This window comes from Scardinius erythrophthalmus, assembly GCF_964197995.2.
Source record: "Scardinius erythrophthalmus genome assembly, chromosome: 7".
Lineage (NCBI taxonomy): Eukaryota > Metazoa > Chordata > Actinopteri > Cypriniformes > Leuciscidae > Scardinius > Scardinius erythrophthalmus.
This window is the reverse complement of record NC_138227.1, coordinates 32,036,872-32,058,638: the sequence shown is the minus strand read 5'-3', so window position 1 is coordinate 32,058,638 and position 21,767 is coordinate 32,036,872. Positions and strand designations below refer to the sequence as shown.

At 39.0% G+C, this 21,767-nt stretch overlaps 1 protein-coding gene across 3 annotated transcripts in view; it reads right to left on the bottom strand.

The window, feature by feature from the left end:
* fndc3a (fibronectin type III domain containing 3A) overlaps window positions 1-21,767 on the bottom strand; it is a 97,940-nt gene that overhangs the window by 33,491 nt on the left and 42,682 nt on the right. For all 3 annotated transcript variants that reach the window (XM_081370306.1, XM_081370307.1, XM_081370308.1), the window contains 2 exons: window positions 5,851-5,927; window positions 922-1,171 (listed from right to left, as the gene is read on the bottom strand). In XM_081370306.1, the coding sequence (XP_081226432.1) occupies window positions 922-1,171; window positions 5,851-5,927 (327 nt within the window). The remainder of the gene's footprint in view (window positions 1-921; window positions 1,172-5,850; window positions 5,928-21,767) is intronic.

Below are 21,767 nucleotides of genomic sequence, written 5' to 3'. Positions count from 1 at the left end.
TCTTTAAGGAATAGGCTAAGGGTCTGTAGTTAATATAGTTATGTAAAAACAATAGTAGTTTGTTATGCCTAGTGTTATTTTAGTATATTTTATATACTATTATATTAATATTTTTATATTCTTAGTTTCCATTTAAATTTTTATTTAAGTTTTTGAAACTTAAACATATTTTGTATAATGCTATTATATTTATATATTTATGTAAGTTTTCTATTATATATACAATTATATTATATTTTTATAATAATAAGTTAAATTATTATATCTTATTTTATCATTCAATTATTTCAATTTATTATATTTTTATTTCAGCTAAAACTTAAAATATTTATTTTAGATAGTTACCAAAGCAACATTTCAAATATTCCTTGAAGTATTCATCTAATATTTATATTTTATTTCAGCTATAACAGTTAAACCCCTTTAGTTTAAAACAACAGCAACAACAACTTATAAATAATGCCATTAATATTAATAAAACAATACTGTTTATTACTTTTCTTTTTATTGCTGACTGTTTACTTGAAAAACGTACGCAGTATTTAAATGAAAAAAACAATACATAACAATGATTTAAGCTTCTTTTATTATGTATTAATATTATTAATAAATTTATTTATTAAAAGACATACAATTATTGCTTTTAAAATTAATAACTAATAATGTTTAAACATTAAAAAGGGTTGTGTTTAATAGCATATTACATATGCTGGAATTTTAGTAAAGTGACACCCCGAGTTTCCAACAGGATTTTGGTTTTGTTGTGTTGACTACTTTATAGGCTTCCAGTCTGTCTCTCTCTGAGAGTTCCTAACTCAGCTAAAATATCGTCTTATATTTTTGTCAAAGCGCTGTAGAGTCAGCAGTGGTGCATAATTTTTTTGGTGAAGCAAAAGTGTGTGTGTATGTGTGTGTACTGACCCTGCTCTGAGTAGATGGAGGTGTGTGCTGGGTGGTACTGGGAGATGTACTGGGGGTTCATATCCCCGGTTCCTCCAGCCATGCCTGAGTACAGGTGAGGGGGAGCGTGCATGATGTGCGGGTGCGGGATGAAGGCCTGCAGGTGGTGGGGCGGCGGTGGGGGCTGGTGGTGAAGCGGGGAATGGCCCCCCGGATGAAACTCCGCCTGAGGTAAGACCAACACCCGCCTCACTCCATTCTCCTCAATGATCTACACAGAAAGAAAGAGAAGTTAAGACCCTGATACGAACTGGTGTGACTTCATTTTGAACAAAATTAAATTAGTTTGGAGTTTGTTTCAGGAGTTTGCAACAGCTTGCCAAAGTGAACTTTCCAGGAAAAGTTTGTTCTAGCTGGTAAAAACCTCTGAACTACCATTGGTCCAGGGTGATTATGTAATAGGTGGGTGTGGCTCTGAGGCCCCGCCTTCTTTGACGTGGAAACCTTCTCTGGTTAATTTCTTCTGTTCAGTCCATCGAGGTCAGACGCGAGTATAAGCATGAACACACTAGAGAGCCGCTTTATAGTAGAAACAAGAAGTTGTAATTCTAATTGAATGAGACCGACACTGTTTTTTCTGTTTAATACTGTAAACTGCTTGATTTAAAGGTGCAGTAAGTGATTTCTGAGAAACACTGTTGATATTTGAAATCAACCAAAACAAAAACACCCCTCCCTTTGTTGCTCCAACCCTAAAATGCACGCAATGCAAGAGTGGATGTCTCTATCATATTTTCATGAAGCATTATTTTGTTGCTTCAGCTAAAGCAAAGATGACGCATGCAGGGGTTAAAGTGAAAAAAATTCCTGAGCCTGAACTTTTTTTGGGGGGGCGGGGGAATACTTATTTTCAAGTATTACAGCTGTATCTTAATGGCATCTTTTTATGAATGAAAGCCAGTATCACTAATATTATAGCTACTGATATCTCATGAAAATGATTTCCCCAAAAATTTTAAACGTTAGGCTTCAAAAAAATAAAAACTTTTAATTTAAGTGAACTTAAGACAATCGTCATTAAACCCATAATACATCATATGTCATATTTATCTGTACCATACAGAAATTGAATAAGGTTATAAAACAGTCCGCACTGCATAAATTATAAATTAAATATAGATTAATCCTTATCAAAGCTACAAGCGTTCTTTAGTCAAGAGCAGTGAGTAATTTTCTCTGCTCCCTCTGTTCTTTAGGTCAACTTTACTGACAGACAGAATTAATGGCTCCTGTCACTTTAAGATCTGCCGCTGTTGACAGGATCTCACATCTCATTCTCTCTACCATTTAAGATTTTATTTAACTCATTTAAGACTGTTCTTGTGATGATACTCGACAAAGAGGACATTCTGGCATAAATGTGTGTGTTATTGTTCGTTCAAGCGCGAAAGAGAACTCGATACTGGCTCGCATCTTTCTGTGCGTCGTACGTGTCAGGACATTCACTGAAAGCGCGTTCTCTTTTGTCTTGTCGCGCAGGAATGGTTCTAAAGCATTTGCGTGAATAAGAGCGTGATCATAACCCTAGCTAAAGGATGTCAGAAAGAAAGAACGGATGGATGCTGCGTTAATTGCGTTAAATATTTTAAAACGTTAAAGCTGGACAAAAATGAATCGCATGCGTTGACGTTGACAGCACTTTTCATACATTGCTGACAGAAAATACTGCGGTTTGAAGTAAGCTACACAGAATGTTCTACATTTAATATTTATCTAACAGTCTGAAGTTACCCATTATCCTGACCTGAGCTAATTTCCTGAATCAACCAACTAACATCTCCTTTCTTTCTTTTCATCCATAATGACATTAGCCTGTTGTTGTTTCTCGCGTTTCATCACTAACTGTGTCGCAATCTATTTTTTTATAGTCTATGGTCGCAACCGCTATACCTGCGCATTAGAACTTTCAGTGAACTAATTTTACAGGCTCGGTCCTGCTCCTCTGTGGCAATGACGGCGTGCGGTTAAAAATCACAACAAACGAATTTGAAAGTGGGGGGACATACCCCCCCCTTCCGCATAGGAAATTATACCCGTGGGTAAGACATCATCCCCGGGCTTTATGAACTTGCGCTCCATGCTTTCACCGACGACGCTAACGTATGGATCTCAATCACACTGTGTTGCCAGGACCCGCCCTGCTCTGCTTCTGATAGGCTTGTAACGTTAGTTAGAGCAGCGATCCTCTCATGATTGGTAGGTGAAATCAATTGACTCGAAAATATTGAACCGCATGCAAGTTCCCAATTTTTTTTCCCCTCACGGCCGCACGCCGGAGATCCGGCATGGTGCCGGAATACTTTAAGCCCTGCGCATGGATGACAAGGAAGAACAAAAAATGAACACAATACACAAGAGCAAGAGTTGGTTGTTAGACGCCAGCAGCACAGCAGCTCCAGGCAAACAATAACACTCAAAACTGTCCTGTAACTATAGCTAACATTACAACATAAGCATTTCTTAGTTCTGTGAAACACAGCAAAAATAATGTTACTCGTGTCTAGAGCAGAAACAAAGCAACCCGCCATCTGTTTTCAGGCCTTCCCGCTTATGTCTCTCCAGCGCTGGAAAGCTTTTCTAATATCAACGCGGGTCATAAATCTCTTGCCTGATCATAACGCTTCTTTTTCCGGTGATATTCCTCTGACCTTTTCACTTTTGTAATGTCTCTCAGCGATCTCTCTTTCTACAGTCTTTCCTCAAATCTCCATCTTCCTCACTCTCCTCCCCTATCAAGAGTGGACACACCCCCTATTACTGATTGGCTCACTCTCTCTCCTCCCCAATCATGAGTGGACACACCCCCTATTACTGATTGGCTCACACTCTCCTCCCCCATCATGAGTGGACACACCAGGGCTGCGTTCAGCCCCGACAAAACGTTGCACAACGTTTTTTAAACAGAAACGGTGATGCTTTGAACACACTGTTCTGATGACGCAAAAGTTGCAACTATGGCAGCTGAGAAGGCCATTCTTTGTGTTCTTTGTGAAGAATTTTCTGAGCCTGATGAAGTCGGTATAAAAATGTGTTTAACACTACAAAATATGCCCGATGTTACAGTTACTGCACTTGCCGCCCAGAACAAAAGAGAACATCCCAATCGAGTGAAGGGATTGCTGAAACTGAAATGGAAGCACACATCTTACCTAATTCAGACTAAAACACATCTAGTATTTAGCCTCACATACTGACTTTATTTGTAGTTCATACTGTTTTAATACCCTGTATTTTCTTTCTCATTTTTAGGAAAAGCACTTAATTACCATTGTTTATACCAAATGTCATACACTTGCAATGAAGCTAAAAATATAAACAACTACATCATTATGTTTATATCCTTTATTTTTACAATAAAACTTACGACAAACATGTCTTCTAATATCCTCAGTTGTTGCGTATACCGAGCTGCATCGAACTTAATTAAATGTAAATTACTTTCCTTGAACCCATTGTTGTGCGAGTTCACTTTAATACCGCGTGCTTTATATACATGTTGCTGCTGATTGGACTGCAGTTCTGACACACCCACCAAACAAGAGAAAACGTATTTCAAACCCCGTTGCACACCGGTGCACGCCGTTTCCAGGAAACATGACGTTCAACCCGGAAACCGTAGCAAAACGTTGCGCAGAGTTTTGAACTTGAACATGCCCCAGCTATTACTGATTGGCTCACTCTCTCTCCTTCCCCATCATGAGTGGACACACCCCCTACTGCTGATTGGCTCACTCTCTCCTCCCCCATCATGAGTGGACACGCCCCCTATTACTGATTGTCTCACTCTCTCTCCTCCCCCATCATGAGTGGACACACCCCCTACTGCTGACTGGCTCACTCTCTCCTCCCCCATCATGAGTGGACACGCCCCCTATTACTGATTGGCTCACTCTCTCTCCTTCCCCATCATGAGTGGACACGCCCCCTATTACTGATTGGCTCACTCTCTCTCCTCCCCCATCACGAGTGGACACGCCCCCATTACTGATTGGCTCACTTTCTCTCCTCCCCCATCATGAGTGGACACACCCCCCATTACTGATTGGCTCACTTTCTCTCCACCCCCATCATGAGTGGACACACCCCCCATTACTGATTGGCTCACTTTCTCTCCTCCACCATCATGAGTGGACACACCCCCTATTACTGATTGGCTCACACTCTCCTCCCCCATCATGAGTGGACACACCCCTTACTGCTGATTGGCTACAAGTGTGTTGTGGCTCACAATCTTGTATAAAGAGCTAAATAAATAAACGTGACGTGACTCAACAAGAGTGCTTAATTTCAGAGCTGGTGCAAACACATCCACATCGCTATGATCAGATGCTTTCTGAACCGCCGTTTTTTCACAGTTGCTATTTTTGTTTTGTTTATTTTGTTAATGAGAGTAAAGCGCACAGCATATATTTGCATATTCAGCAGCTAAGAGCATAATGCGTCAAATGCATTTCCAGTTTGAACAAGTGAAGAACATAAGAACTTAATCAGCATATCGGGGCCTTTACATAGATAAGCTCTGTTCCATAAAATGAATGGATAAATCCCAATGCTCAAAATGGCAGATGGACCAACCTGAACAGTGTATTTTAGCCTGATTTGAGCTAAAGGTTTTGCCATCTTTGTTGAAATATACACCATTCCGGAGATTTTTTTGTGAAAACAATTATTGTGTGAAAGCCTCCTAAGGCAGCATCATTTTGCTGACTAATGTTTGGAACAGCCTTCACGTCGATGATGCCTGAAAACACTGTTAGGTGGGAAGCTCAACAGGTTTGGAAAAGGGCCATAGAGATGTAAATTAGACTGAAAATTGCATCCTTTTCACCAAACCAAAATAACAACTCAACCTATAAAAACACTAAAATAAGTAGTACTGTAATAACTCACCTGTTGAACGTATCCAGGAGGCACATAGATTTGAGGCACTGAACCGTTTGGGGACATCATGGGAACCTGAGCAGGACCTGTGGAGGAAACATCATGAGCAAATAAATACATTAAGTCAGTGTTAAAGCAATTCAGCTTTGCCATTCCAGGAATAAATCACATTTTAAAATATAATCAGGTTATTTTAAATTGTAATAATATTTCACAACTTTGTTTTTATTGATGTCTGATCAAATAAATGCAGTCATGGTGATCATAAGAGACACTAGATTCTTCCTTTCTTTCCTTTGAGTAAATGACTGAATTACAATTTTTATCTTCAACTAACTTCAAATACAAAGCAGGTCGGAAAATCTGTCATATTTACAGATGTGTGCAGTTCACTTTCCAAAGAGTTCAGGTTTTGGCCAAACATTGATAAGCATATTTACTACATCAATGCAAATAATTCCTGAAATTTACTCAGCTGGGTAAAGAAACACACTGATAAACGACAGAGTCCGTGGAAGTTTTAGCACTGGAGTGTTTGTTTCAGGAAAAACTGTGACTCAGCAAAGCCTGTTACAGAACGGCTCTTTCATGCCTTCCTTTGCAATCTGACACTTTCACTTTCAGAAAAGACTCGGAGAGCTTGTTAGTGCTGGATGATGCAAAGGACAGCAAACACACACGCAAATGCAAAACGACAAGTAAACACAGACCTCCGTCCTGCTGTGCAGGTGTGCTTCCTTCGTTCATGGTAAAAGGGCAAAGAAACAGAGAAAATAACAGTCCTCCACGAAGAACGGTAATGTGCGTGTGAGCTTATGTTTGTTTTTTTCCGTCCTCTTCCCTCTCTTCAGAGCAAAGGTTTCTAGCTCCACCTCTCCAGGCTAGAGTCGCCAGTCACAGGTAAAAGGTAAAAGTCCTCGGCACTACAACTACAGACTAAAGGGGTCAATGTTTTGGCTGGCATGGTCAAGTTAACTCCTGCTAGTAGACGCCCTAACTACACCATTCTTAAAAAAAGACAAAAAACAACAACAACAAAAAAAAACATTAAATTAATGGATAAAAAAAAAAAAAAAAAAAAAGCATAGTTAAGCAACAAAAAAAAAAAAAAAAAAATCAACTGAAAACCAAACAAGCAAAGCAAACCATCTAGGTATTCTAAATATTCATTTCACATATTGTTTTATTAATACAAATATACAATTATATTTAGAAATGAAAAATATTTAGGAATAAAGTTCCTACATAGGGGTTAAATCTTTGCCATAATGTATCACTGTCCCTTTCAAAGTATTGTTAAATAAAAAAATTACATTAAAACAATCAATCAAAAACATGAAATATTTATATGTATGCGTTTAGCAGACGCTTATATCCTAAGGGAATAGCATTCAAGGTACACATACAGTATACATTTTATCGGTTCTTGCATTCCCTGGGAATTGAAGCCATTACCTTGTGTTGTAAGCGCCATGCTATGCTTTTTGAGATATAGGAAAGGAAATATATAATATCCGTAGATGAATAATCTAATCTTGGCAATGCCAATTTAAAAAACAACAACAAAAAACACTGATAACATTAACATTGTTATGATGTTTTAAATATAACCTGAAACCCCAAGCCATAGATTTTTATTTGTCATTGTATGACATTTTTAAAGAAGCGTACAGTTCTGTTAACTATATAAGACACTATTTTCTCCTGTGTTTTTAAGTAGTCTGCCGGCAGCAGAACTAAGAATGGCCATTCACTATTCAAGTCACACATTTTCCACACATTTCTCTGATGTTGTCTTTCATGGAAACAGCAGCACCATTACTTGTACAAGCCACACCAGAGAAACACAATGAAGAGATAAAATTGAGCCTAAGCACCTGGATGTAGCGTAATGGAGGAACCCGCTGACCTGCTCTGCTCAACCTGACCAAAAACAGGCCTTATTAAACTATCCAGATCCAGGAGTGGCTCATCCTAACATTTCCAATAGCCGAGGACCCTCACGTTCCACCTGAGGATCAGAAAACTGATCTACCAAACATTGGATTCCAGTCGAATTGATTTTAGTATAGGATATCAGATGCACAAACACACAAACATGGGGCGGTTTAATGGTTCTTGTTTCTACATCATGTGTCACTCTTGTATTAGCTCACAGTTCACATCCTCCCCTCGCCCGGATCGCAGCTGTTTTCACTCCATGAACAGGCTAACTCACATAATCAGCGAGTGCTTGCTGGAAGTAATTATGGCGCGCGTAAGCCTTCGCTGCTCTATAATCAGCGTCAAAGTGGGTCTCCGTGTGTAAATGAGTGTGTACGTGGTTGGTGACATGCTCAAAACAGAAATGTCTGATCTTTCGATCGGAATAACTCTATACTCTGCATTTTATTTGACATTAATTGTGAGTTATGCAAAGCAGTCGCATCATGGAAAACAAGAATTTACTTGGATTTTCAATGCAACGTAGACATGTGCTAATGTTCATTATGCAAAGCGTTGTTGCCAGTTCATTACAGCAAAGAGAGAGAAAACAATAGGGACAGGAATCATTGAAATGAATGATTATGTTCACTTAATGAATTGTTTATTAGTGATTCTATAATATTAAAGTCCCCCTGTGGTAAAAATCAAGCTTTTAATGTTGTTTATGAGTCTGTGTGGTGTTTTTAAAATGGTTTAAGAAAAAACATGTACAAAATGCACAAGTCAACACCAATGCTGAATATGTTCTCCCTAAAACTGCAGTGAACCAAAGACAGTCTCAAAATCATGGTTTGAAATCGCTGATGTAACCAATCAGGTCAACGTGTGATCGTCAACGAGTGGATCTCTGAGCTGGTGTGAGTGAGTGGAGGCGGGGTTAAGTTGCATATTCACAGTGTATACTAAATTACATTAAGTTACATTCAAGCTATTTTAAGGCATGAAGAATTTGTTTAAAGGTGCATTGCGCAAGTCTCTGAGTTTTTGCAGAACTATGCCCCCTTCTGGCGACACGCGAAACTGCAACCAGAGTTGTGCACGCGGTTACGTGGAGTTTGCGTTGGGGTTTGGGATGAACTAGAAGCCGGTCTCTTTGAATCCATCTTCTACTTTTGCCAAAGTCGCTTGAGTTGTCTTTGCTGATGCGGATAATGGCGGCGAATACACAAACCTGCTGCCAGACATAGCCAGGTGAGCGTGAACGCGCATGACGTCACGCCCAGTCGATTCCGTCCCGAATCCCTCGTATTTATTTTACTGTACAGGATTATAGAGGCAATCGTAGAGATCATAGAAGGGCTCATTCAGCCCATCAGGCAATTGTTTAAGCATGTATGGGTTAGAAAAACGGGTATTTTTAACATGAAAAGTTGCTTAATGCACCTTTAAGGAAAAAACATTTAAATGTATAATTTGGGTGATCAAATATGACTTTTAAGGGATAATATTATTTACTACAGGGGGACTTTAAAAGTACACTGTGTAGCTTTTTAAGTATTTTATTAGCTAAAATCAATGTCTTTATTCATAAATATGTCCTCATTGGTGTAAAATTACCTCTGCCGATGATCTGACTTATCCTCGTAAGCGAAGAATTTCTTATCTTTATTTACATTGGACGGGTAAGTCCAAGGAGGCGTCCATGTCGTTCCGCCATTTTGAAAAACTATAATAGCAGAGAGGGACAAAAAGCACTAGCCTACCTCAATGTGTTTCCACAACGCGTTTTCGTTCAGAGCCAGTGTCACGTGACTGAAACCAGGAGATCAGTGAGAGGCGCTCGTCACTGCCCCGGCAAATTTGAAAGGCTGCACTGGACGGTACTTCATAATGCAGGATCATACTTATGCCGAGCCACAGGAGAAGGAATCCTCCTCGCCAAAAAAGCAAAATAACGAACCTCATAACCCGAAAGAAAACTCGATGAAGTGCTATTGGAAGTCATAGCTTCTTGGTACATAACGGCTACCGTAGTTGCAACACGCGTTTGAAAAAGCGAGGCGCTAGAGAGCATTATTTGTTTGAATGCAAAATACAATTTCACTGCTAAAAGTCATATCTTCATGTAGCCTATATGACAGCCTTGCGCTACATGTTGCACTTAACTGTATTTTCCTTTTTTGAAGAGATTTCAATCATATTTCAAGATTGAAAACCATTATGGAGAACCGTGCGCATGTGAAATGTCTCAGCTGAAGAAAAAAAATCCATTATTTATCGGCTTTAATATATCAGCCTAATTTTCTTATTGGACCAATAACAATAACATTAAAAATGAACATATCGGCCGATACTGATATGGTGACCGATATATCATGAATCCCTAGCATTTATATATTCATTCATTCATTCATTTTATTTTATTTAAGTGTCATGCACAGAATTTGTGCCCAGCCCACATGGGCTTATAAGACACTGACATTTCAAATGAAAAGTATATATAATAGTATGTATATATATATAAGTTGGTCTTCACTGGTCATGCTGTATGTGCTTGATATGTCAATAGTAATTTATTTAGAAATCAACTAGACAACAGTTTACATCCTGTTTCCCAAAGGTTAGTCAGACAAACAGCCTCGCTTCAAACTCTGGTTGAGCCAATGCCGCTGCATAGGGCTGGTTCAGCTGCTCTATAGACAAGGCATTAGCTATTAAAAACACCATTTTGGTCAACTACTAATGCTAATATTTAAAAAACAACACCACTACTACTCATACATCCGATTAAAATCATTAGCCTGTCTTATAATAAGCCTTGTAGTACTACAAAGAGCATAGAGGACTATTAGCTCTTTACTTTGATGTGGAGTGCTGTGCTGGCTTTGAAGCCCGTTTTAGGAGAGACTCAAGCAGACTAATTGATGACTAATGACTCAGACTCAGGTCATCTCAAATGCAAAAAAACCTTGAGCGTGGGAGGAACCTGATCCAATTCTCCATAAGAGAGCCTCCTGAGTAAGATGATCGATTTCTGATTTACGATATGGTTTGCTGGGGGGGGCGTGGAAAGATGCTAATGTCGCATCCGTCTGCAACAAGCATGAACGAATGAATGAAGTACAAAAAAAGAGGGACGGCTAGAAAGGTAAGAGGATGAATGGGTTGTAACAGCAAAAGGAGAATGGGATGGGTGTTGAAAAAAGGGGGATGGGCTAGAAAAAAAAAAAAAAAAAGACACCCACACTTTTACATCAGACTGACGCACAAGCACAGACAGAGATCAGAAACAAAAGGCCACATCCCCCTCCCTCTTTCTGTTTCTTTCCCTCTCATTTCAGATCCTGAAGAGCATGGGCGGTCTGCTGTTCTGCTGACGTGGACCCCCAGTGCCAGCCTTCCAGAGGAAACATCAACAAACACGTAGAGGACGAGAAAAACACACCGCACCGAGCCAAGAATAACTCCAAACAAACAGGCAGTTCTGTTCTGAGAATAAACAGCCGTTAAATCATCTCTCTCAGACACAAACACAACCAGAACCGACAAGTTTGAACAGAAACTATCACTCAGAAGCTCTGAAACACATTTCGTGAATTGGGACTGGATCACTAGGGCTGACAGCAAATACAAACCTTTTGCGGATATCTCTGGATATTCAGGATGTTCAGTAAATAATCCAAACGCTCCACTGAAATCCGATAAGATGAATAGGAATACTAGGCTACAACCTGACAGGGTTCGACATCTCAATAAGCTCATCCTTAGTTGATATCCGCACAGACAGTCCCAATGCAGCTCTCCATTTATTAGTTCTAGTTTCTGAACTTGAGAGATACATCTCTAACAGTTAGTCGGCCCTTCAATCCTGAATTCAAGACAATGCAGTGGTCTTCATTTTGTCATGGTAATGAAAGAAGAGCACATGCAAACAGTCAAACGTACATAAAGCTGAGTATTGATGATCTTAGAACTTAGAAAACCTCGAAAATCTCTACTGGAGGTCGCTCAGTCCCTGTACGGTTCGTTGCAACCTTCTTAAATTTAACCATATCATCAAGAAGAAGATCACGTGAGCTTCATGGTCATGGATTCATAAAGTTCAACACAAAACTCAAAATCATATATGAACTCTCACGTCACCACAAGTTAGAAAATGAATAGTCTCAGCCTCAGACGTCACGCCCACGGAACGTTGGCTAAACATCTGATGCATATGGCACACTTTTCTGGAAACACTTCAGGAGTTTCAAAGTCGCGACCTGATTGGTTGAATTCTACAGGATGTCCGCGAGACGTGTGTGTCGCGTTCTTTAACGGTCCGTCTGGAAACAAATGGCGTGATGCCAAAACCCCTCGTGGAAGAAGAAAGCCGTTGTGTTTACAACTGAGACAAATGAGCGCTTACCAGGATCAACTAAACGCTGGATTCTCAAAAGTATGTGAAGTTTGCGGCTCCATTGTTGCAGTGAACTTGCACAACGTTCTTGAATGAATAATTTATTAAATGCACGCCGGTCTGTTATTGTAGGGACATCGACATTATATTGGCACGCCCCTAAACATGACGCGGAAAAAAACGAACTGTGATTGGTTGCGTTATATGTCAGTCAAACGTCCTCTTGGCCAAGAAAAGCTGCGATAGAGTCCAGACCTTCAGCCGTCAGTCTGAAGGTCTGGCTACGTGAGACTAGAAAATGAATGACTTCCAGTCGCTTTGTCAGTGCAAATGGATATTTAACTTTGTGCTCCTGAATTGAGGAAAGACTAAGCTCGTAGGGGCGGTTTACACGACAATGTTTTCAACTAAAAACTTAAAACTCTTTTATTCGTTTCGGCCATTCGTTTACATGACAACGGTGTTTTAGGTGCCTGAAAATGCAAACTTTTAAAAACGGATTTCAAAGTGCAAGTTTTTGAAAACGGTCTCTGTGTAAACAACAAAAACTTTTTGACAATGGTGTCGCCTGTAAGTGGAAAACTCAAAGGAAAAACTTTTTAAGCATATCGTTGTCGTGTAAACGTACCCTTAGTTGCAGCTAATCCAACATAAAACATTGGGAATGTGTCACACTCTCCGGGTCTAATTACACTGGCCCCGGAAATTATCAAATCAAACACAGTTCCACCAACCCCTCGTCTAGGCTAATTGCTAATTACAAAACGTTAACCCAGCTCTACAGTGGCATTGCTGATTATCTGTTGTCTGATTAGTTCTAACTAATTTACTTTCTTTCTTTCTTTCTTTAGGTGAAATAGAGGCTCTATCCTCTTAACACTTTGTCACCGGTTGAGAGGGTCCTACAGCGTTCCATTAGCGGATTAGAGAGTCACTAGCGCTGGCCGACAGCATTCAGGGAAGGTGACATGCAGGTCGGGTGAACAGATAGAAGGATTAACAAAGTACAAGTTATACTTAGACGGTTATAATTTAATGACCACCCCTCTCCTGTGCAATATGGAGAAATTTAACAAGGAGTCCTTTTTTGAATGTTAAATGTTTTATTTGCATCCTTCACAGCTGTGTAACAAGCATCCGTCACGCCCCGACGGACTGAGTGACGTCCGTCTACATGCGCAGAGGGAGGAAAAGACCACAGTGATGTTTATGGAACAGAAGAAACTCAATTTGACGAGCCTCCCACTGTCTCCTCTCGTGATGCTTCAAAGAATAACGCAATAGAGAAAGAAAGGTTGGGGGAAGTCAAGCTTACTGGGATAATATGCTTTCGTCCTCATTCCTTGGACAGTACTCAATGGGGTATGATAAATCCCTTGTCTAAATTGGAAAGCCCACACAGATTTATCAGTGCATGGAATCTGTTTTTACCGCCCCAAGAGTTATGCAAAGACAACATGGCATGCAATGGCATGCATGCAAGTGGGATTACAATAAGAGTATTGATTAAGCTTGTTGAACCCTGCACCCATCTAATTGTTGAAGGATTATCATCAAATAAACCAAAACACACTTGGATCTTTCTCCAAACCATCTCTTATCCCCCCCCTCTCTCTCTCTCGCTCTCTCTCCATCCATCCCTAAAGGCTTGAGCAAAGTGGGATGAGTCATCGACTCATTCATTCCAAAACCTATGGACTGCAGATGCAGTGAATGAAGCATTCATAAAATGATTATATATTGCGACCTATCTTTCTGCAGAGACCCCACATATACAAAATACAAATGCATCAGGTTCAGTCATGAATCCTGAGCCGAACGTTTCAAAATATTCATAAAACCATTGTTGTGTAATTTGTCTCATTCCATCTACTGCATGAATGATTTAAAAGCAGTTTATGAAAAGATTTGTTCTTGCGCTTCATGAATGAGGCCCACTGAACACATTATATGTTAAAATTGACCAATAATAGTTTAAAGTTACAATGAAATTTAAGAAGTTGTGGATGATATTTTCTTCCTATTATGACATAAATCTGAGTGAAACAGAACGTTATCAAAAAAAGAATTATCGAAAGAAGAAGAGAAGCAGGATGGGACTTGGTCCTATCCATCGTTTGTTGATGGGATTTTGAGAAAAATGAATGTGAGCTTCTAGTGGATTGTGGAGGGGAGGGGTTTGAGCCCAATTTAAAGCATGACGTGCAATGAAAACTGGTCCCATCTATTTTCTAAATGCCTGTTATTGATCTTATTGTGAACAATTCAGATGCATTCCTTTTATTTTTTCTAACTATTTTTGACTTCGTAATTATGAAAGGGGTCATGACATGAGAAATCAGATCTGAAATCTGAGAACTAATAATGTAAATGTGTTCCTTGAAATGCAAATCAAATTTGCCTTGATATTTTGAAATATAAGGGGTCTTTGTAACTTTAAAACATCCTGCAAGTTTCATAGCTTAAAATGTCATCCTCATTACAAAACATAGCATTTATTTAATAGTGAACAAACATGGTGTTTGCCTGTTGTTTTTTGAAAAACAATTTTATTACTACATGGCTCTCTGGGGTACTTGATTCTGATTGGTCAATTGTGGTATCCTGTGTGGTCAAATATTTTTCTATGATTGCCATTTAACTATAATTGTCCGCTGTTCCAGGCTACTAATTTTCTGCTGTGATAGATTCAGGTGTGGTATTACAATTAATAAAATAATTTAAACTCAGATCAATTCAAATTCAGGTATTTTATTCATGAATGCATCCCTAGTGCTTTACCTTCTCTGTGTGAAAAGCACATTCAGACCAACGTGCTCTTTGATGTCGACCTGAAGGCAAACTATCATTTTGTTTAGTCTCAAATAAGGGTGAGACAAAGATTAACATGTTCTTTGATGATAACCTATAAGCAAACAATCGTTCAGTTTAGTTTCAAATGAGTGATTTGCCTTTTTATGTATCGTGGGAGAGAGAAGAGCTCTACACACAGTTCATTGCGATGGAATTAAGCTGCACTTGGTGACATTAGTAAGGGCTTCTCTTGGATGGGTGAACGGATCGGGTCACAGTACTGAGAGCTCACCGCTGGCTTCAGTCGCAATCAAGAGTTGCTTCGGTGAGTAACTCCTTATAAATACACCCACAGAAAATGTCCACTCGCAGGGAATGTTCCCACCCACACACACACAAATGCACTATAATGCCTCCCAAAAAACATAACCCAGCGGATGTCTGTGCCAGTTCACACACCAGACAGCAGACACAACCATAAACACGAATGCTCTACCACACAGTCTGTTTGAATGTTCAGTCTTAGTGTAGTCATTTAAGCTGTTAAGAATTATAGTCTTACTGACCTTAAAACCTTTAAAGGGGTCCCATTATGCCCTTTTACGAAGTCTTGATTTTGTTTTGGGGTGTACTAGCATATGTTTTCATGCTTGATTGTTAAAAAAAAAAAAAAAAAATCACATATTTTAAATTATTACAACACCTCTCTGCCCAGTCTGGCCCAAACTTGCCAATTTCGATGAAGCCCCTCCTTTCGAAATATGAAATGTGCTGTGATTGGTTAGCTGGCCCAGTGTGTTGTGATTAGCACAGCTTAGCGTGTTCGGGAAATGTCCCGCCTCTCCATCTTCTGCTCTAGTGTAAATATGAATAAGGATGGCGTCAATTTCAAACTATTTCGAGCCCGATTCAGACCCTGACGATGTTAACGAACAAGAGGATCATGCAGAACAGATTTCATGCACAGACTTTGCTAGAAAAGATTTCACAGAACGTTTCAGAGCGGTATGTTTTTAAAAGATTTCTTATTCATTATAGATACGATGTTATCCACCATTTAATCATGATATGTCTCATGATAAGGTAATGCAAACAATAATCGATCACAAAACCATGGTTAATTTTCCTAAGGAGCAGTGAACAGTCTTACAAAAGCAACAGAAAACAAGCTGTTCTCCAAAAAAAAAATTAAAAAAACAGCATCTCTGCAACATAGCGACAACACTGTCTTCTCTAGCACAGCTCAATCAGGCCTCGCCCCCTTTTTTGCGTATTCCGTGGGCAGAGATTATTTAAATTAGTAACATTGTGACTTCATAAGATCCGGGAAAATCACATTGTAGTCAAAACAAGCCGTTTGTTGTAGTTCTTAAAAAGGGAATTCTGTTAAATAAAATATCTCCCTTTGGAGTGGACTTGCAGATCTTTTTATGCTCAAACAGCAAAATTACACATTAACTTAAGTTGTAAAAAAGTGGAAAAGCATAATAGGACCCCTTTAATAAAATATGGAGGCTGTACTATGGCAAACAATGTAAGCCTATTTCTGCTACATAAAAAAAATAAATCTTGCTTTTGTAAATCAGTTTAAATTACAGTGTTAGATATTAAGCCAGATCTTGTAATGTCAAAATTAAAATGATGAGAAACTAAGTCACAATTATAAATTAAAAAGGGTCATGACTTAAGTTGGTTATGGCATAATTGAAATAATGAGATACCAAGGAACAATTTTGAAATAAAATTGTTACAATTCAAAATTGACAAAGAAATCATAATTCTGAGATAAAAAGGAAATCTCCACATTTGGATATACTGTGTAATAACGCGGCATGTTTAGATACAGTGTCTTAACTTTGTCGTATTTATGAAATTTCTCATAAATATTGGTTTGTATGTCAAAAGTTAAGACTTTTTGTTATGATTTACTAAAGCATGATTGGGCTGACTGGACTGATGATATCTGTGATATAATTTTAACCTGTGGTGTCGATAAGACAATTAATCATTGCTATTACTAATGCTCATACTTAAGTATTCAACCTTTTTAGTTTATCCTACAGCAAAGAATGATTTCTTTAAAAAAATATGATATTACCAATTGCAAAAACCATGGTATTAAACTTTTTTTTTTTTTTTTTTTTAAGAGTCAAAGTCATAAAAGGGTAGGTTTTATAGGCCTAGTTGTTCATATAGTTTGGAGAGCAAATGTTTTCATAGAAACCGGTTGATTAATAGAGAAGTGTCAGCATCTTGGACACATATGTTGCCTGTATCTTGCCCAGTCTTCTACAAACCAAAATCTGAGTTGCTTTGCCCTGTATCTGACGTCAACGCAGCAGCTTCTCCGATGGCTACTCTGATTGCAAAAACATTGCAGGCAAAAAACAACAACAACAACAACAAAAAAACATACTAAAAGGCAGGTAATGCACAAGTATACAGAGTCAAGTGTGTGATGTCACCTGGACTATGTAATCAGGCCGTGACTGTCTCCACTTAGATGTCTGAATGTCAGAGTGGAAATAAACCAAGTGCCAGATGTGGCCCATCGCAAACAGTGTCAACGCAAGAGCAAGTACTCATGACGAGCAGAAGAGGATGAAAGAATACTGAAGTCGTCGAGGGAACAAAGTCAACTCACCCCTACAATACTGTTCGAGTGTTGATAGAGGGTCTTGCTCTATGGTTACTAAGATGTTCCGTTTACTGGCAAGAGCCAAAAGTGTCCAACTTGATATTCTGCAGCCGGTTGCACAAAACCACTTAAGCTATGAAAACCCTTAGTGATAAAATTTTTTATTAACAACATTTTTTTTTTTTTAGCTTAAGTGGTTTTGTAGACCTAGGTCCTGGTGCTTAGATAAGGCTCAGAACAAGTCTATAGAAGTCTACATCTTCAGTGCAAATCTATAGGAAATCTTTTCTACACAATTTTTTCTTTTATAAGAACCAAACTCAGAAATGTGTACAGAGTATTTTAACCCAGTTAGGGGATTGGCATAATATTTATGGCTCCAATGCATGAAAATGGCTACACATATTATAAAGCCAAATTAAAGGAAACTTGAAGCAATTTGCATTTTCAATGCACAATATAAGGAAGTCACACTCAGAATAACCTCTTCAAAAGTTAATTTTGAAGATTTATACTTATAAAAGGCAAACCACAAAAGGAAACAGGTGGTGAAAGAAACAACTATTACAAAACTATTGGATCATAGTCCAGCTAGTCAGACAGCAGAGGAACGTCAGTAACGTGGAACTCTTGGCCAACATCCTACACGAGTAATGAAAACACAAACAAGAGCATGCAAATCAACATGAGCGTATTTACAGGCTGACCGTCAATGACCACATCTAGGGCGGCAAACGTCAATGATGCGTCAACGCCAGGATGTTAAAAGGCCATGTTATGTTTCCCCCCTCTGATTTAATTCTCCTCAAACACAGCCAACCCCCGGCAGTCTGGGATGCCTTAAATTAAGTTCTCTCTTCCCCTCACAAGGCTGCTTCTTCAAATTAAACAGACAGTAATGAAGCTCCATAGTGTGCATATGGTATTCATGTACTTCCAGCTACTGAAAACACATGAATGAATTCAGAAATAGAACAAACAACCATCTGTACCGAAAAAGAAATCAGGAAGAGAGGGACAAACCAGTTCCCTCTGGTTTATCCTGCGGATTTTAGCATTACCTCCGGCTCGCTCTTAGGTTAGGGGTTAAAAACACACACACACACACGCTCTTCCCTCGGCTCCCGCAACGGTGAGTCATCACTCCATTCACGTCACTGACAGACAACAGCTCCCAGTGACAGACCAGTGCAAAGCAGTCCGCTCGCCCGCATGTTACTCTTCCTCATCAACTCTTTCCTCTCAGAGAGAGGTGAAGCTCGCATCTAAATTTAGCAACTCTTGCCCCCCTTTTTGAAAGAGAAGGGCTTCTTTGTCCCACAAAGACCTCGACTGTGTTGAGACGCACATTCAAAATGCCTAAATTACTGCTATGGCTTATCAGTGACGCTTGGCTTCTTTCAAAAACAATGTTTAGTTAAATAAAGCAAAAAGACAGTGCATTACAGTGAGAACATTTACTGACTCCTTCAGCAGATGACATAAGAAATGTTTTTATACTTTTCACTCTTTTCCGTGCAATTACAATTGTTGGTGATTGGTGCATTTAAACCTCAAAAAGCAATATTCAGCAGAAAAAAAAAAAAAAAAATTGTTTATGAAGCAGACATGAGCGACATCTCAGTCCCAAATCACTGCTTAGAAAAGAGAGACCAGTACATTGTTCAAAAATCTAATTTTCATTTATAGGTCACCTATCCTTGTAAAGACACCATGAAAGAAAATGCACTCCATTTTTCAAATGCATGTTATAGAGTGCAATGTGAACGATTCTTCCATGAATAAGTCTTTCTTTTTTGACCTCATAACCAGGATTTGAAATTAACACCCGCCAACCTGCCAAATGCGGGTAAAAATCAACTGTGGCAGGTAACGCTGTCAACTCACTAGCCAATTTGGCGCGTTATTATGTTTACTCACTTTGTTGGAAAAGCGCAAATACTCAACTCGTGAGTCATCATGATATTTACAGCATATGCGCCGAATCTGCTCAAATCTGGCTTACTTGAACATGCCCGACACTACGCAACAAATAATTTTCGCTTGTTCATTTGCATTGAAGCAATTGCGAAGATTAAAAAGCATTTGGTTAACAGAAAAGAAAGACATTGCTATTTTCCAAAATCCTACATTTTCTTTGTACTGTCCACCTAAAACACAATTCTGGTGATGAAGATGAAGGGAGGAGATGGCTGGATGACAGGATTTTGTAGGAATAAGAAAAAAATGTATGAAATCCAAATTTTATTTTATTTTATGTATTTTATATATAAGCTGTGACACAGTTAATCTGGTTCATTTCTTTTTTCTTTTAGGCTAGTAGAAGTTCTGAATGGCCGGTAACTTAATTTAGTAGCCAAACTGGCCGGTGGGTAAAAAAGTTGATTTCAAAAACCTGCTCGTAACGTTTAATCGAAATGTCATAACTTGATCATCTGGTGAGAAAAAATATTTTCTTTGGTGGCATATGCCATCAAATGATTTCTCCAATCATTTAGTCAGTTTAAACAGTGCCCCTCCAAAATCGACTGCAAGCTAAAACTCCCACATTTCAAACACTAATCAACAACCATTGGATAGAACCAAGGCCCCGCACTACATTATTTCGAAAATCTGTTACAATCGAATGCATTTCACAATATGGAAGAAAAAAATATGTCGCTGGTTTCTACTTCAGTCACATCATGCTGGGCAGCACCGCCCACAAAGAACATATTTAGCTTAAGTTATCTTTCCACTTATGTTGAACATATCTTCATATGAATTGGGTGATCACCTGACTTTGTGTCATTCAGTGTTCGCTTCCCGATAAGAGACAAGCTAACAAAGTGCTAGCCGTAACTGTAAAAGAAAGAAAAAAAAATGATGCCCTTAGGTTTTAAGAACAAATTGGTTACCACATCCATTTGGGTTTTCAGTCAAACGCTAATGCCGGATGATAACATCAATCTCATTTCAATGCAGCTGACTGCTTCACAAGTTCAAATCCTTGCCAAGCTAATCAGGCAAGCTAGGGATGGAACAATCAGGCTTACCGCATACAATGAGCTGGATGCTATTGTTTTTCTAATCAATAGCTTCCCAAGGCACAGTAATCTTTCAATTACAGTCACACTCCACTTCTTCCTATTGCAGCAACTGCCAATCAGGGAGGTTGGCAGTTCGTAGCCTGTTCGCACCGTCCCACACAATGGCTGTAGACAAAAAGAGCTCTTCGCAAACTGAGAGGGGGTGTAAGACATCTCATTGCAACCCTGCCGAGACCCACCGAGCACTAGCTGACTGTTGTGACTGAGCTTCCGACACATATGGCAATTATACCCAACACTGGATGGCTCTTTTAGTGAATGTGGATGTGTTGGAATTGGATGTGAATTGGAGGATGACTAGGAGTCATGATGCAGTCGTGTGGAAAGTGAGTTCAGTGGGGGGTATTATAGTGTAGGTCAGTAAAACAAAGTATTTGAAAAGAACAGACAGTATTTAAGCACCTCATCCAAACCAGGAAATTCTTTGTCTGTCCTCACTGAAAGCAAAATGTTGAGATTTGACTGTGGCAAAGAGCTAACCAGCAAAATAAATAATACAAAATATTGATATACTGATTTATTGATTTATAAATAATTTATTATTTTTTTTAATAAATTAATTTAGACAGAAAACCACAGGAAGCCCTGAAATCTCCTCTTTTGTTGATAGCCATTTTAAGCCCAAAGTATACTTTGGCCGTCCACGTTCCGCAACGGTCCTCGCAATGTCCGCATGCAGCCGCAATCGGATGGTGCGCGTACAACAGCGCATGCGCGAGTGAATTGAGCGCTTGAAAACAAAGTTCACTAGATCGTGATTCACAAAGTTTACTTCTTATCTGCTCACGGCCAAAAGAGTATACCTTGAGGCTTTCTTGCGCGCCTGACTTTTTGCAAAATGGAGCGAAAGGCCGAAAAGTGCACCTGGGCCTTTAAACACTTCTCATTACGAGTTTGGGAAGGTCATTGGTGCGTGTTGCTTTTCCAAATGCACGTTATAAGTAGTGCTGCATATCGCTCAAAAGTTTGTTTGACATCGATACAGATACCTTGACTTCGATACCGGTTCTTGAACAATACTTTTTTCTATACCAATTTTATGAAATCCGTTTTGACAAGATTACATTACATATTACCTAAA